The sequence below is a fragment of the Triturus cristatus genome, chromosome 8 (genome assembly GCF_964204655.1).
Source record: "Triturus cristatus chromosome 8, aTriCri1.1, whole genome shotgun sequence".
Lineage (NCBI taxonomy): Eukaryota > Metazoa > Chordata > Amphibia > Caudata > Salamandridae > Triturus > Triturus cristatus.
In genome coordinates this window covers 572,830,755-572,848,837 of record NC_140591.1, presented here as the reverse complement: position 1 = coordinate 572,848,837, position 18,083 = coordinate 572,830,755, and the positions used below count along the sequence as shown (strand labels likewise).

The window sequence follows — 18,083 nt, the reverse complement described above, 5'->3', positions numbered from 1 at the left end:
CAAACACGCGGAAATATCGCGAAGATGCAGAAGTTTTTTTCCGCCCGTTCGCAGTATTTTCTGCATGGTCGCGGCTCGCCAACTTACCCATGCGGTTGCTTGCGGGCGCGGCCATCTTGTTTTCACTCTTCTCGCGATGCATGATCACGAGAAGAAAGACGTGATCGCGCGACCAATGACATTACTGCGGGCGCGAACTGTCGCGAGACAGCGCAAATGGCTACCAACAATCCAACATCTTGTGGAGAACCGGGTCGGGAAAACTTGTCGGCGAACGCGGGGATTCAGGTAAGGCGATCACGCGCGTGTGAGAATGTATTATTTTACAGCGCGAGCAAGAACAAATTATCTCTAAGCTGCGGAATGTGGAAATTTTGACATTTTTGCGCTCTCCGCGGAACGCAAAAATGTCAAATTATCGCAATTTCCGCGAGCGGAACGGAAATTTAGCCCAGGCCTAGTATTTTCCTCATCCATGGTTTCTTCGTTCAGATTCTGAAATAGGAAAAATTAAAGGTGTAAATTTCTATGTGGAGAACGTGTGAAAAAAAACACCACAGTGGCTCTTATGATGCCATTAAAACCGTTAAGAATGGAAGAGAATAATATCATTGCATAGTAACCCCACCCTACTTGATACTGTTATGTGGTAGTTATCAAATATATTTTAACAACATATACATGGGACTTTTGTGTACGAGTAAAAGTGTGGAAAAAATATATATGTGTGTGTGTTTATTTAAATCTTATTAACAAGTTATAGGGTTGTAGTGAAAGTGATGGCTGATTCTTTTTCTCTTTATACAATTAAATATACAAGTATGACATATTGTTGAGAGGCTTGAGAAAATAACTGAGACGCATTTATGTCCAAAATCATTTGACCTATTCATGTTTTTATAGCAAAGACACCGGGAAACCTACACTAGGGAACAGATTTTGTCAGAAAGGGACTGCAAAAAAGTAGGAAGTCATATGCCATTTGGCCTTTGAATCTTATGGTCATATACATGACTCCTGGGGGCAGATATACAAGCCCCTTGCGACACTTTTACGCCGCCGTTGCGTCACTTTTGTGACGCAGCGGTGGCGTAAACCATGCGCCATGTTGCGACTTATTTGCAACGTGACGCATCTAGGCAGATGCGTCACGTTGTAAAGCCCTGTGCCACATGAAAGCTGCGTCAGGTTTCCTGTGGGTGTTCTGTCGCAGGGTGGGCGTTCCCTCACAGGAAAGCCCCGTGAAACTGATGCCGTGAAATCTACAAGATTTCACTGAGTCAGTTTTACGATGCTGCTGCGTCAAATCCTTACGCCTGCTTGAAGCAGGCGTAAGGAGTGACGCACCATGTGAAGTATGGGTGGCCCCTGTGCATTGCAGGAGTTGCGTCATGCTTGCGACGCGACTCCAGCAATGCGCTGCCCGTACGCCACAAGATGCGTCACGCATCTTCCCCTCCTTGCACCATGGTGCGCCGCATTGTGAATGCGACGCATCCGTTGTGGCGCAAGGGGGGGATTATGTGACGCATCTGTTCTGGCGCATCCCTGCTGATTTGCAGAGATGCGCCAGAAGGTATAAATCTGCCCCAGAGTGTCTAGCAAAATTTACCAGAGTGACTTCAAACCAGTGAAGCTTAAGGATTGAGGTGCACTCATACTTCCAAAGGGGAACATAAAACACACTGCAAACGATGGAAATAGATGGGACTATTAAGTTAGTGTAGACATCTCCTCTATGGATTTTCAAAGTGATTTTAATAAAAAGTGTACAGCAGCCGTCATTTACTTATTGACTTCAGGAGTTTCAGTTCTACTATTAGTGCCTAAACACATCTTCAGACAAAAACTGGTGAATATGTGACTTTGTTGAAGTGTGCTAGGGTTTTTTTGACTCGGGATTAGCTTTACCTATAGAAAATATTGAGATGACTGACCTCCTTCATTACTGCTCATGTGTTATTCCATTTAAACAGGACATGTTGTTTTGTGTTTACCTCAGCCTCCTCAGTCCCAGTGCCATGCACTCTTTGCCGCAACCTCCTGTCTTGCAAGTGCTACGTAACATGTTAGGTACAATGAGCAGGTGTAAAATTATTTCAATTTTAGATTTTGATTTCACCAAGGAGGAAATCTCCTCTAATGAATTTTTCATTATGCATGTGAAATGCTTATCATGAAGGGCTTACAGTGAAATCAGAAAAATGTGTAATCTTCAAAGAATGGAAGGATTGCCCATGGCTGTGAAAGAATGTATCATGGATATATAATTACTAAAGGGTGTCGTAAGACGAACACTTTCCGTGAAAAACAAGATATATTTTCCTCTATTTGTGTATTATCCGATCTTATTGTAAGAGGTGTTTGCACTGCCTAATGTCTATAGCTTTTATGTTTCATATTTCATATGCGGGTGTGGAATTTTGCCATATAGAAATATGTTCAGTTTTATGAGTATCACCTGGGATAATTCTCAATGAAACGAGTCGCATATGAAACCGGAAGGTAATGAACTGCCATTGTCTGTCATTGGGAATACACTGTAATTATTATCCTCATTTAAATATCAATTCACATTATGCGACTTACATCCACTTTCAACCCCTACAAGTGCTCTCAGGAGCAGCGTAACCTGGACGCTCAATTTTAATGCACCTCGTTTATTAAACTCTAAATTTACTTTGGAGGGGAAAAAAAGAGTTATGCTTAGTAAAGGTCCTTTGTCTCCGCAGGAAAATATAATGGAGGTCATACAGAATCAAGAGTTCTTACTGCTCCCAGCAGATGAACTTCACAACCTTCTGGCCAGCGATGATATTAATGTCCCAGATGAAGAAACAATCTTCCATGCCTTAATGGTCTGGGTTAAGTATGACATGCAAAGGAGGTGCCCTGACCTAAGTTTGCTTCTTGCCTACATCAGACTGCCTCTGCTTCCTCCACAGGTAATGTTCATTTTATCGCTTTTTAAAAAGTGGAAAGTTGACCCTCCTATTGCAGCACTAAAATCGTCACTGTTCATGTGAAAAAATGCAATTAACCGTAGCCCATTTTAATAAAAAATAAATGGCAAGCACGACCGTAAGGTCTGCCAATTTTACTGTCTTTACTGTTCCACTATCGAGTTCATTATTCTCTTGTGCCTATAATTTAAAGATTAATATTTTGATAGCAGTTTAATGAAACTATGTAGTAGTTTTTTTTACGCGTAGGATGAGACGGAATTTGCTTTCAGCATTCTTGTACTAAATTAAGAATGAACTCCGACATTTTAACCTTTCACATCTCAAAACAAGGTAAAACACAGAAGTGAGGCTGTCTTCTCAACCACTCTGTCTTATTTTTCTATAATAAACTGACTCACATTTTGTTTGAATTAAGTTATATTGCGTGGTAGCATATTTAATGTCCCACATATTCTTGTTCTTGTGTGATATTGAAAATGTACCTGAATATTTTGGACTAGATGTTGGTTAGTCTTTGAAGATCATTTCCCTCAAGTTGGGTGAGGATTGACATGAAGGGCAGGCCGCCATTCAACTCTGTGAGTTGTCCCATAGATAGAGGGCCAGAGAACTAGCTTCTAAGAAGGGGGCTGTATACTAACAGGTGATTTCACAGGTACCTCTAAACCTTATGTGTGTAGATGGCAATGGAACCTTACATCAACTGCTTTTGATTATATACAACGTTGTCTATTCAATAAGCTGTCGACAATGCAATGAAAAATGATGCAATAGATCTTTGACTAAAGAGGATTAGTCATTAATGCTATGTGTGGACATATCACATTGAACTGTGTGAAATTAGCATAATTTATTTCAAACTAAAGAATGTTTATAATGCCACGTATCTACTTAAAACCGGCTATAGAAATCCTGCAGGATGACGAGGACCCCCTTACCAATTGCTAGAGTGGTCTACTGAGGAGGGGTACCACTCTGGGTGATTCTGGGAGGTCAGATGCTTCAGCACGTGGAGACATCAAGTGCAGGAACACCAGGCCCAGTTTTATAAGGTGCAGAAACACACTTTAAAAAACTACAGTGGTTACCGCAGTTTCCATCAGCTCAGATCGGTTAAGAAAGGCCTTCGGGAAAACAAAATCCAGAATCAGGAAAAACTTGTGGTGTTGGACCTGATCATTCTGGGTCAAAGAAGTTACTCACCATGCTGTGGGAGGTTTTAAACGTATCAACATGCCTTTATTTATAAATTCATTTACTGTACTTGAAAAGCCCTTAGTGGTCTCTATGGATTACAAAGACATTTATGCAGAGCAGTTGTAGATCTTGCTGAGAATTGGGTGTCCACTGTGCTCCAGTATGTTGACGGTAGTCTAGGTTTCTTCTGAAAATGTTGTTGGTGCAGTTAAAAAACATTACTAGACAGCAGAAGCGGTGTGCAGAGTGATGGTGGTTCTGGTCACAAGGAACCAACTGAGGTCCGATATGCAGAAGGGTAAAGGTAAATCAAACTAAGGCATCCAGGGACACTAATGATGGTCTTTGTCGTAGGATGAATTGAAGAAGTGAGCTTTAATAGCAATTCAAAATGTCTTTCTCAAGTATTAGGCGTTAAGCTTGATTGTTCATAAATTGAACCATGTTCATAAAATAATGTGTTCCTGAATATTTTGCGCCTCACTGAGAAAAAGTTCTCAGATTTCTGTAGGGTTTATGGGGCTTGGAGATTTGGAAAGGTATTAAATTGTATTGCCTCATTACATTTTGTGAAAAAGACAAATATAGTATGCTCTATCAAGGGAGATAGTCAAATTCAGGTGGGTCTTGGTAGTAACTTCAAAGGGGAAAAGCACATTAAAAGGATTTTATTCTCCAGAATCAAGAAAGCATTCCTCTCAGAATAGATGAAATGTTAGAGCTGTTTACTAACATATTGTTTGCTTGTGCTTTTTATGCATTTTGGTCCCAGTTAAGGGAAAAAGTGGTTTGAGTCTCCTCTAGGGAAAATTTGGCTGTTCTTAATGACTATTTGGCTGTTGTGAATGCCCCGGGCATTATCATAAATAGCATGTGGCTACAATGACGACAGCTAAATAGGAGATGTGAGAATATTAAACATATTATGCCTACCACTGAATTATTTCAGGATGAATGGCCAAAATCCACAATGAATAAGGCTACATCAGCCATCCAGAAGTACAGGTTAGCATTTATTACCTATGGTCTGAGCGAGTATACATGACAACCATAATGTATAAGAGGCTGCCTTGAAGAGAGAATAACATACATGTCATCCTTCACCCCGCAAATCTAGCACCATTATCCTGACTAGGACTAGCAAATGTTCACCTGTAAGACCTGATTGTTGACAATACCTAAGTATGCATCTGTTGTTCCTGTTTTACTGTTGGATGACTCGCAAAAATAATTAATAAAAACATATGTAGCAAGAACAATCCAGTCAATTGCATTTTTATAGATTGTGGTCATCTTAGACCATATGGACCTTAGCCACAAAGATTTCACAAGAATGTTATGTGTGCAGGAGTGGGTGCGATTTACTCTTGCAATATTACTGTCTAACTCATAAATGTCAGGAGTAAGCTAACCCGACTACTAAATTCCAGGAGTACCACAAGAGAATATCTACCCAGAGCTCCAATTCTATGCAGTGCACTTGATGTATGTCTTATGATGGGGTTCATGGTTTGAGTGCTTTGCATCTGCAGTTTGATTTTCGAAGTTTCGTTAAACGGAATATTTTTGAAGTCAATGAAAGTCAGTGATGTAGTAAGGGACAGAGTGAAAATGCACTGAACATATCTAAGATAGTATTAAACTTGTGAGAGTGTGACAGATGTCAGAGCAGCACATGAAGGCATTGCATTAAGCATTACATAGATGAAGGGGATATTCATCGAAGTGCAAAAGTACCTCAAAAAATAGGTAATATTATGATATACAGTCCCTTCAATTGATATTAGTCCCCACAGTAGCTAAATAAGAGGAAAGATTAGTGCAGTGTTCAATGCGCTAATAAGGTTGTCAAGTTGTTGGTTATCTTTGCTCGCTTCCGCCTCACTTTTGAAGAGATTCTGGTGTTTTTGATGATATTCTCAGACTTAGACTGAGCAGGGGTCCCCAGCCTCGGCCTCAACTTCAGTTGCAAGTCCTTCTGACAAACCAGACAAATGAAGGCCTAACCTATGATTTTCCAACCAAAACGTTCAGCTAACAATACGTTCCAGAATGTATACTGAAGCCCAATGAGAGCAAAGACAATGGTCAGTCATGGTAGGTCCACATCCACCTTTTGAAAGTCTGGAAACTACAATGGCATGAGACTTCCTCTATCAAATGACCACATGCCATCCCTTCTGACAAGAGAAAATAATCTGCACCTGAAAGTTAAACAGGGAAGCATGGAGAAGGGGAGATATAGACCTAATGATTTACACAGTAGTGACATTCTCTCTGAAGTTGGAGAATTATAGTATGAGAACCATACTATCCTTTTCTTAGACCGCCTTCAAGCGGCCATAGATCACAGATGGGCAGCTGCTAACCAACTATGGTAGTTGATGTCATTTTCCACTCTTGTCCTGGAGTCTATCCTACTGTTGATCTGCAAACTTGGCCAGGGACAAATATTTCTGCACTTAACTCTCAGGGTACCACGGTCGAGCAGTCACAAAATTCTCATGGGACATAGTGTGGAGGGCACGGAGCTCAGAGCTCAACAATCATGCAATTTGTCCAGCTTGTGCTAGCATTTTTTATAAAATAAAGTACTTTAATCACACAATGTCACTTAGTAATACACAGAACAAATATTGGTGTGCAATGCATACTTCATATCCTGGTCATGACTCAATGGATTACATACTTCAGTGTACAGCCCCCCAATGGGGTTCCCCAATGCCTGTGATGCATGGCATCTAATTAGGGGCAAAACCCTGGCTAGGGTTAGGCACAGTCTCTTATTCACTATACAAGATGTATATGCATCCATCAGTTCAGTTATCTTTGCCCTCAGTGCAATACTCATGCACAATAAGTCTTAGTTTGTGCAGTTACCTGACTTGGTAGTTGGGTCTGGATGGCTGCAGGATGGATGCCACTGTTTCAGAGTCATTGGGGCCACGGCAGTGACCTCACTCTTAACTTCAGGGGATCTCAGTTTGGGGGTCTTCTGGTGCAGATTCCTGACCTTGGCAGTTGCAGCCACCCTAAGTCAGGTGGAGAATGGATGTGGGCTTGGAAAGTGTGACCTCTAGGCTATCTTGTTTAATGCTTTCTTTCCGCAGTGAATTTGATTGGGTTAGTGCAGAGAACAGTTTCAGGAGACTGGAGGCACACTATGCCACACATGAGCCACTCCTCTCTTCGCTCCCTGGAATTTTCTCATTCTCTCTGGCTATTCTCCATTCCAGGAAATCACTGAGCTCCTCCTAGGGACAGTCACTCCTCCTGCCGAGGGCAGCACAGTCATTTGCTCTCTTAGCATATAGGCAGTCATCTAGCCTCTAGGAAGACCCTAAGCTCTTCCAGCACAAGTTCAACCTTTAGGTGATATCCCCTCACCATTGGGAGATGGCTGTAATGCAGACATATATCCCTTGTCACACAGAAGTCATTCAAGTAGTCTTTGACAAACCCCCTTTTGTGCGCAAGGAGAACTTGCAACAAGAACAAAATGGGGTGTTTTGAATCAAACTTTTGCAAAGTTTCCAGAAAGTATATGTGGATCCACCTCCTAATGTTTAAAAACAGGTTTGGGTTGTTCTTCTTTCAAATGTAATTTCCGTGCTGCTTAGTAGACCCAACTTTATGCAAAGTGATGGTTTTATAAGCAGGTACCAATGGGCTGTTTCCAAGGTGGAGTATCCAAAGCATGGGCACTATGAAGTGTGACTTCTATGTACCTGGTTGTCATCACCTTCCTGGAACAGTAATAAGAGAAAAACTAGCAGACAGGCCCTGAATTGAAGCTGCCTTTTCGCGAAGAAAAGAAATTGAGGTCCCACTACTCTCCATTGCCCTCTACCAATCAGCAGTGCTCAGGAAGTACTAATCATGAGTCCCTTTGCTAACAAGAGCCTCATGGAATAACTAAACATAGTCATGTTTCCTGCCTCTTCACTTCAGTATCTGGGTTTCCACCCTCTAGCAACAGGAATGCAGGCAGTACACTTCTACTGTTTGGGGAAGCTATCATCAGCCTCCATATTGCACCGTGTTAAACCAGAGCCATGCAAAATATATTCCACTTGTCCCAGTACTTGGATTCATACAACTCACAGATTTATACTACCATGCATGTGCTACACACATCCTGCATGTACATACTCACATGACATACACTAGGAATGTCAGTGCAAAGCCCTAAGGTCCACATAAAGGAGAAACGTTCTACCAGAGGGGTCAGTAAACTTAGTTCTCACTGACACAGAGTAAAGGTATAGTCACATTATAAATTCACAAACCACTGAACACTCCCATTACTGCTTTATGTGATGTATCACAGGCAAGGACAGTAGCGTATTGCCTAAAAGTACACCCCTCCTGGTCAAAGGCCAGATCCTGCGGCCTTGCCTTGTCAAGGGCAGGCATAAGCCTCTGTGCATATGCTAGGAGTGCCAGAGTTTAAATAAAATCGGGAAACCAGATTAACAAGCAGTAGGACACTCAGGACTTTCAAAATGAATGTTTTGAGGAATGTTGTGGACACTCTCTCACATACTCCCATTTTGAATAGGAGTTAAGGATACTGTGTCAGAAACACAAACTTTGCTTTGAGCATGAGACCATTGTGAAATATCCACAATGCTCAATTGCACTTGATTATGTCAAATAGTTTTGGGATTGTATGGTCTCAAGCCCCGCACAATTATAACTTCCTTTCAATACAGTATTGAGATATTTTATGGCTTAACCCCTTTGCTGCTGAGGCTAGCCCACACCCCAATCTTTGGTGCAAGTTTGAGTTTAAACCATCATAACTTTTTTCTGCAATCTAGGCCAAATTTGTGTCCTTTTTCCCACATTGTCTAATAGTCTAGAGTACTCTGATATATCTCAATCAAATCAGCATAGCAATTGAAGGACATCTAACCTGAGATTCAATTGGAATTCCATAGAGCATATTATCAAGCTCATTATCGCCGTTTTAGCGGCAGTTTTCTGCCGCTAAAGCGGCGATAATTTTATCGCCTATCTTGATAATATGCTCCTAAGCGTCTTTATCTTAACTCAACAAGACCAAAACGACAAAAATCTACCATACATTTACCAAATAATGATTTTAGAACTGTTATTGCAAAAATAAAACTTGTAGAAAACAAACGGCTCCACGAGGGGCTATTACGACGTCGTGACAACAATAAATCCAAAGTACAGCACTGACCGCAAGGACCCTCAAACAAACAGAACCATGGAAAATGAAGTCAATGACAATGCATGGAATCGTAGAGGTGAAGGGTTGGTACCTAGGTCGAAGCGGGCACCCTGGCTGCCATGGAGGAGGTGAGGTGTCGTGGTCATGATGAGGTGGCGTGTCAAATCCAGGACAGGGGAAGTCGATGCGTCGGTTGTGAGGCGTCGGTTCCGTTGAGGCGGTGCGAAGTCGGCAAGTTTCGTGGACTTACCCTCACCAGTTATTGGCACCACAATAACGATTCAGGCGCTGGTGGTGACCGAGTCAGTTGTGAGCGCTGGTGCCAGGAAGGCCGATAACTGCAGGCGTCAAAGAGCGTCAAAGGGCGTTGGAGCTGCGATGCAGGTAGGGTGGTGCATCGAGCCCTTCACAAGCTGTGCCCTAGCCTCAGTTCAGGTTGCTGCATCACGGCGGCATTGCTGACAGCGTCGGAGATTGCTTTGTCTGTGTGTCCCCAAAACGTCAGAACAGGAGGCCAACACACACAAGCCATTGGAGATTCTTCTTCATTCAGGTTTCTCAGCAAAGTTCCAGTCCTTGTCCTTTTCTTGGCCGAGCAGCAACTACAGGCCAACCCCACACAGCATACAGCAAAGGGGCAGTATTCCTCCTCACAGCTCTCCAGCTCTTCTCCTTGGCAAATGTTCCTCTTGAGTCCAGAAGTGATCCAATATCTGGGATTTCAGGTCATCTACTTATACCCCATTATGTCTCTGAGTCCAGTCCAAACCAGTTCAATCCTTACTGGTACAGTTTGGCCAAAAGGGATAGAGGCAGCATTGTGCAAGTAAAACAGGCCCTATTCAAGTACAAGGAAAACTCGTCCTACACCTATAAATACAGTCAAGATATATTCAGCTCAGCTCTGAGTCATCCAGGAAGGGCCAGTCACACCTCAGCCCCCTTGCCCAGTGGCTGTCTACAGTGAATGCACATCCCCAGCCACTGTCACTCAAAAAACAGACAGTCAATACACAAAACAGCAGAGGCACACAGAATGGTTAAATAAGAAAATACCCACTTTCTAAAAGTGGCATTTTGAAGCACACAGTTTAAAAACAATCTTCAATAAAAGAGGGGTTATTAAATTCTGAGTCAAGAGAGCATAAACTCTATGTTGTTCCAATGGAAAATTATATTTGTAAGATGTTGAAATCAAATCCAGTACTTGTAAAGCGCACACTTACCCGAGAGTGTCAAGGCGCTGGGGGCCGTCGGGAAGATTAAGCGAGCTATTGCCCAGAGTCACATGATACTGGGCTAACCTGCCACCGGAGATTGAACTGTGAACCCCGTGATTCAGAGTCAGGCACCCTGCCCGCTGCACCACACCTCTATCAAATGTTACAAAGTATCTCCTGTATTATCCTATGGGACAGATAGCCTTTCAAACGTGAAACAAAATACACAGTGCTTCACTATCAGGACGTCAAACACACCAGTACATGTCCTTCCTTTTACATACACTGCACCCTGCCCATGGGGGTACATTGGGCCTACCTGAGGGGTGTCTTGTATGTAGGAAAAGGGAAGGTTAGGGCCTGGCAAATGGGTTCACTTACCAGGTCAACATGGCAGTTAATCCTGCATGCAGACAAAGCAGTGGCAGGTCTGATTTACATTTGCAGGGCTACTTATGTGGGTGGCGCAATCACTGCTTCAGGCCCACTAGTGGCATTTGATTTACAGGCCCCGGGCACACTCAGAGTAATTTACTAGGGACTTACCAGAAAATAAAATATGCCAATTATGGATAACCAATTGCAATAAAGATTTGTACAGGAAGCACTTGCACTTTGAAACTGATTAACAGAGGCAAAGTGCCCAAAGCATCTAAGCCAGCAAAAACAAAATCCAGCCCACCATAAAAAATACAGGAGGTAGAGGCAAAAAGTCTGGGGAAACCACGCCAATGATGCCAAGTCTAACAGCTGCCCTTTATCAATAGTAGTAAATGTGGCCCTAAATACACAGGGGAATCCGGGCTAGTTCTACTTGTTTGGAACTTACTGTGATTTCTTACCCAGAATGCCCAGATAAACATCAGACATTGTCTAAAATTATTTACATTTCTGTGAAGGAAAGTGCCAGAAAGTGCTGAAATTAACAACATTCCTACCACCCAGCGTTTTCATACTACTCCCCATAAAAAGTGTACCCCAGTTTTGTGGCTTGTGACTGGAAAGGTCCCAAAATGCAATATGGAGGCATCAAGCTTTTTGTCTTGTAAATTGTTTCATTTTGGTAATGTCCATACTAAAAGTATTTGGGCCTAAGCTTCGCCACCACCCATCCAAATTTACAAACCCAGACAATTCTAGAAATCCAATACACACATCATAGTGTAAGGGCTCAGGGAAGAGTAGATCCTATCTTCCATTTTACCTGATAACCTCTGAGGTTGTTTAATAATAGGAGAAGATGCCCTACCCATCCACTGATGGTATGCTAATCATTGGAGTCTACCCCCACCCAGATAGGTAGATACCACCCATGTGGATTAAAAAACAAAAAGTGGAAGCTCATATATGATAATATTCTGGACACATGCAGAGATTGAGTAAAAGTAAAAATGATAATGGGTATACTCTGAATGTTAGACTTGTCATCCTAAGGGTGCCCTTTACCCAGACCTTTTGCCTTTTACCCCCTGTTCTTGCAGATTTGTGTTTTTGGCATTAGGATCTAAGCAGTTTACCACTTTTAACTAGTGCTAAAGTGCATGTGCTTCTCCCCTGAACATGATAACATTGGTGTATACCTGATTGACATATTTCATGTACTGGTCCCTTGTAATATTGTTTACGATATACGCAGGGCCTGTATTTCATATGCTACTAGTGGGCATGCAACACTAATTGTAGCACCCACATAAAAATCCTTTTAAACCTGTCTCAGGCCTGACACTGCAGCGCCTGTGTGTGCAGTTTACTGCACTTTGACTTGGCATTTAAACTACTTGCAAGCATTGACACCTTTTATTTCATATGGATCACCCCTAAGGTAGGCCCTAAGTAAACCTAAGGGCAGGGTGCCATTTAAGAAAAAGGTAGGACATGTGTGTTTAACCTTTACATGTCCTGATAGTGAAAAAACCTGAAATGGGTTCATCACTACTGTGAAGCCTATCCATCTCATAGCCTAGCACTTCACACTCCTTAATACACTTTTAAGCTGTAATTCCAGATCAGAGAGGAGTGGCTTTTTCATATTTCATATCTTTGAAATGGTAATGATAAATCCTCTGTACTGGTGAAGTTGGATTTAATATTACTATTTTAGAAATGCCACTTTTAGAAAGTGAACATTTTTTGCACGTACTGCTCTGTGTGCCTGACAACCTGTCTCCAATACACATAAGTGGTGGGTGACAGCTACCTTTTGTGTATTCCCTCTAGACAGCCATAAAACAAGAAGAATAGGTATGTCTGATTAGCCATCAACATACATCTGCATTCTGATGGCTTTGCCTGGGCAAGATGGAAGGGAGGGTTTAACACTTCACTTAAATGGGTGGCGTCCTATTCCCACACAAATAACTGATTTCCTCACACAGATAGCCTAGCAGACAAGACTGACTTAAAGGGGACACTTGTGCACTTCAGAGAGCTGCTTCAAAGTCACCTTCACGTCAAAGAAAGTTTTGAGTATAAGTACTGGGTCTCCGACCCCCTAAAATCAAACACTACTGGACTTGTAACTAAGCTCTGCCAGAAGAACTACTGTGCAGCTTAAATGACTCAACTGGCCTGCTGATCTGGAAGGCCTGCTGTTCTGCTTGTTGCCCTGCTGCTGCTTCTCTCTGACTCTGCTGAAGGGGAGCTAGACCCAGCCTTTACTCCAAGTGACCTCCAAGGGCTTGTTGGCTTGCATCCTGCTGCTTGAGACTCAGGGATATCAGTCTCTAGCCGTGCTCCTATGACTGGCTCAATGGAAGTGGCCCAGATACTTGCAACATGGATTTTGGTGCATCTCTTGCCTGCATGTAGTAGAATCGGCACATCAAGCCGGTTGCGGGAGTGAATTTGGTGCATCACATGAGAACTAGTACTTTGCCTCCAAAGATCATTGATTCGGACAGCGTACAACCATCACTGCAGCCACGTGACATCGTGACATCCCCTCTACTGCATGGCAGAATAAGGTGCATCTCATGACGCCTCTCGACTCCAGAACCCTTCTTCAGAATGGATGCATCGCATTTACTGTGTGGAGAAGATCGACTCATCCTGCACCTGCAGTACTCAACGCATCTTGTTGTTTGCAACCAGGAAAGATACTTTGGGTCTGTTATGAACCCCAATGTACCCCAATATAGGTCTAGGTAGGTACACACACTTTTACCTACATCTGTCCTAATATTGTTCTGCATAACGGGTCTGATGCTGACCTTTTACCTATTTAGTTGCTACATGACTGTCTTGTGGTTTTCTCCGAAAACTAGCCTCATGTATTATGCATGAGGATTCTCAGTATCACAGCAGGATTCCCATTTTCTGCATAATAACTCTATATAAGGGGCACCTCTATCATCATCCTTGCCAGACATGTCCATAGTACACTTTTAGATATAACCCCTAAGGCTACCTTTCAGGTATATAAGCACTACATCTTCGCTGGGCAAACCAGAGGAGAAAAAGACTTCCATGCTGACACGCTGACGTTAGACGCTGAGGTTCCTACACACAGACACTCCAGTACACATTGGTCTGACATCCCTCACGGGGTGACCTTCTTGAGACCAAGATGGTCTCCCTCATTCTCTCATATCAGGTAATGAGGTTGGCTTTATCCTAAGGGGATTCTTGGCTATACACCTAAATACATGCTAGGTACACTTAGGTACATCTAGTTAGGGTTACCATCGTAGGAGTATGCATTATTACTGTCATGTATCTATATGATTGCATTTATTCATTGTTTTAGCACTATGGTAGAATTCTACCTTTTCTTTACTATGTTGGTGCTTATAACCCTAAATATCTGTTTCTGTGTTATGGTTGTTGCAGCGCACGTATTTTACACTACAATGATGCTGGTTCAATAAATGCTTATTGAAAATGTCCCCATCATTTATTCTGTGTATCTCTCTGAGACAAAGTGAGCATGAGTGACTGATGGAAAAAGACTGTACGGTTTCCAAGATCCAAGAGAGGTCAGGGTTGTCATGCTTGATAGTTGCCAGAAGTTATTCGCTCCTTGGTAAGAGGGGCTCATAGTGACACTGTGAGCTAGCTGAACTAACAGACTAACATATGCTCTGGGAGTGTCTGTGTTGGACTTGGACCTTTTTGCAAGATCATCCCTGAATGTTTTGCTTTCCTCCTAGCCTTTCTTCTGACATGGTGTTAGTGGTTTTAGGATTCTTGGCACTTTAGCACTGCTGTCCAGTGTAAAGTGTGTGTGCTCTCTGTGGTAAACATGGTAAGATTGGTCTACACCTTTTTGGCATTTTTAATTTACCTGTCAGACCCTTGTAAAGTGGTATCTCAGATACCGGGGACGGTAAATTAAATGCTACTGGTGGACTTGTAGCGCTGCTTGCGCCACCCACCAATGTAGCTTTTCAAACCTGTCTCAGGCCTCTGCCATTGCAGGGTCTGTGCGTGCAGTGTTACTGCCGCTGTGTCGTGGCACCTAAAGTGTGTGCCATGTCTGTGACCCCCCTTTTCCTGCATGTCAGTCACCCCTAAGGTAGGTCCTAGCTAGCCCTATGGGCAGGGTGCATTGTAGGTAAAAGGTAAGACATGTGCCATAAGTGCGTAACATGTCCTGGTAGTGACAAACAGCCATTTTGGTTTTTCATTACTGTGAGGCTGTCCTGGGCTGCTGGGCAACAGGAGGCACCGCCGTGGGACCCAGCTGCTGCTTCCTGGGGGTCCTTATGTGCTGGCCTGCCTGTGCCCAGCTATGCCCCTGATGATTTTGTCCTAAGCATCCTGAGAAGCGCACTCAGCACAAAGAATGCCCCAGGATTCGTGAGGCCGGCAGCGTTGTGCTGCGTGAGCATTTTCCAGGGAACCCCAGCATGGGGATTCCCTCATGGACCAGGAATAAAGTGGGAGCCTACCCCGCATTTTTGTGCCTACTTTAGGAAGCGGAACCCTACCCCACATTTTTGTCCCCCCTTTGAGCGGGAGCCCACTCTGCGTTCTGTGCCCCTTGAAGCGGAAGTCTACCCCACATTGCTGGGCTGAGAAAAATTGCAGAGAGCGGTGAAAACGGAAGCCAGGCGCCCCTGCCTGTTAGGGGGCGGGGCAAGCCCCAGGAAGCTGCCGGTCACGAGCCACGGCGATCAGGCAGCCTGTGTCAGGAAGAAGGCGGGCCACCAGTTGCCGGGGGGAGCCCCGCGGGTTGCCTGACGATTGCAGTCTCAGAGGAAGAAGGTTGGGAGCCTTGCGGACTCTCTGCCGAGGTCCTGCACCGCCAAGCAAAGTGAGGAGAGGCCCAGGGAGGGGGGTCTGTCGAGGCACATTGGCCTGCCCCCTCCTAAAAAAAGATTGGAGGAGTCCCCGAGCCACCCCGGTGAGTGGGGCTGGAGCTTTGAAGATCGTTGGTGCCAAGTGATGGAACAAGGAAGGGCCTCTTAAGCACAGTGAGTGCCAGTGCTAATTTCGATTGGGGGTATTCTGTTGTTTTAAAAGTCCCGGAGTGGGGCTTGGGCCAGTTTGTTTTAGAAGTCCCGGAGTGGGGCTTGGGCCATTTCGTTTTAGAAGTCCCGGAGTGGGGTTTGGGGCCGTTTCGTTAAGGAGTCCCAGAGTAGGGCTTCAATGGCACAGTTAGTTCCAGGGCTCATTTTTGTACTCGGCTGCACCACAGGAGCACGGGCAGCTGCAACACGGGGCATTCTTTCTTTCAGGAGGAACAAGGAAGGGGTGAGACACACTCCACACCCCAGCGCATTGCACACAGTGAGTTTGCTGCCAAGGCAGTCAGAGGGCCAGTGAAAGACCCTACAGTAGAGGCCCGACATTTGGGACAAAGAGCATTTGAGCCCCAGTGGGAGGCCAGTTGGCCTGGGGTCTGTTTTATGTTGGTAGGGCGCAAGGCCTATTGTGATGTCCAATGCATAATGTGTTTATGCCCAAACGAGATTAAATAATGTGTTTATGCTTCTGATGTTTGATACTGGGGTCAATATTTTACCAGTAGTCACTGGTTGTGATTTATATATGCCACTAGTGCTTTCTGAAGGTTCTGACAGTGGCCAGATTGGGCCTGTCATGTGTATATAATCCCCTTTAAATATTTGCTAGTGCCAGTTGGCACAGTGCATTTTTGTGATTGTGATCTAATGTGTTTATGGGTAATACAAAGGCTATTTTGTTATATATAACCTTGTGTGGAGTTTCTTTTGGAGTGCGCCTAGTGTTTTGCTGTTGTGTGTGTGTGTTGCCCAAACACTTTTACACATTGCATCTGGGATAAGCCTGACTGCTCATGCCAAGCTACCAGGAGGGTGAGCAGGGGTTATCTTCAGCGTGTAACTCCCTTGCCCTGACTGGAGTGTTGGTTTCTGCCTGGCTTAGGCGCAAGCCCTAGCCAACCAGAAATCCCCTTTCTAACAGTCTTGATTTAGCCTGGGCACCAATCCCTTATCTTATGTTGTCGAAACGCGCCGATCCTATATAGATTTGTAGGAACTACACATCTGGTCCCTATAGCTGGCTGGCGCTCCATGGCAGTCGGATTGAACTTTGACTTTGCCCCAGTCGAGGAACCCTTTTAGCGCTACTTGTGGAGAAGTGTGGCTCACTGGTTAGAGTAGGCAGACCTGGAAGCAGAGGTCAGCCCGGGACCAGGGTTCAATTCCCGGCTCGGCTGGGTCTTGAGTCCATAAATTGTCCATGGACTCGATAATTCTTGCTCCAGTGCATACTCGATTCATGGGTTGACACTCTGCGACTCTGGGCAATAGCTTGCTTAATCTCCACAATGGCCCCTCGCGGCGGGATGCCTGGCTTTCACCTTGTGGATGCCCTGCTGGGTTATCTCACAGGGGAATACCAGGACGGGTTCCCTAAGCAAGCGCTTAGAGACCGGTTGGTGATTTGCGCTATATAAATATCTGCACACACTTGCTTCTAAGCACTTTACTGCATTTATTCTTCAAAACTTCAATATCTCAACTTCTATATATTGAATTTTTGTCTTTTTGGTCTTGTTTTGCTTATAATATAATAATTTATTTTTGTAAACCTGTGTGGAGTCTTTTAGTGGTGTATTCATTGTTGACTGTTGGTATGTGTGTTGTACAAATACTTACACATTGCTTCTTTAGATAAGCCTGACTGCTCTGTGTCAAGCTACCAGAGGGTAAGCTCATGTTATTTTTTAGTGTTTACTTAGCTACCCTGACTAGTGTGGTGGTTCCTGCCTGACCTGGATTCATACCACAAACTACTAAGAATCCAATTTCTAACACTGGATATCTCATTTTATATAATGAGTGCTCATGTTGGTATTAAAAACCAAAGATTGGGATGTTCAACAAAAGCTAGATGACTTCAACATCCTATATTGCTGACATGTTTCAGCTGAAAAATCTTGCCCATAAGGGTCACTCAGCTTTTATTAGGGCTTCTAAACCTCTCTTCCTAAATGTGAATCCATACCATAGGCAAGTTTGTGCTGATTTCTGTATCTTTCAAACTAAAGAAGAAATTTGACTGTGGATCGCC

General features: G+C 43.7%; 1 protein-coding gene across 1 annotated transcript in view; it reads left to right on the top strand.

Annotated features, from left to right (window-relative positions):
- LOC146802433 (kelch-like protein 1) overlaps positions 1-18,083 on the top strand; it is a 771,680-nt gene that overhangs the window by 145,577 nt on the left and 608,020 nt on the right. The window contains exon 5 of the mRNA XM_085623756.1: positions 2,733-2,945. Coding sequence (XP_085479882.1) covers positions 2,733-2,945 — 213 coding nt within the window. The remainder of the gene's footprint in view (positions 1-2,732; positions 2,946-18,083) is intronic.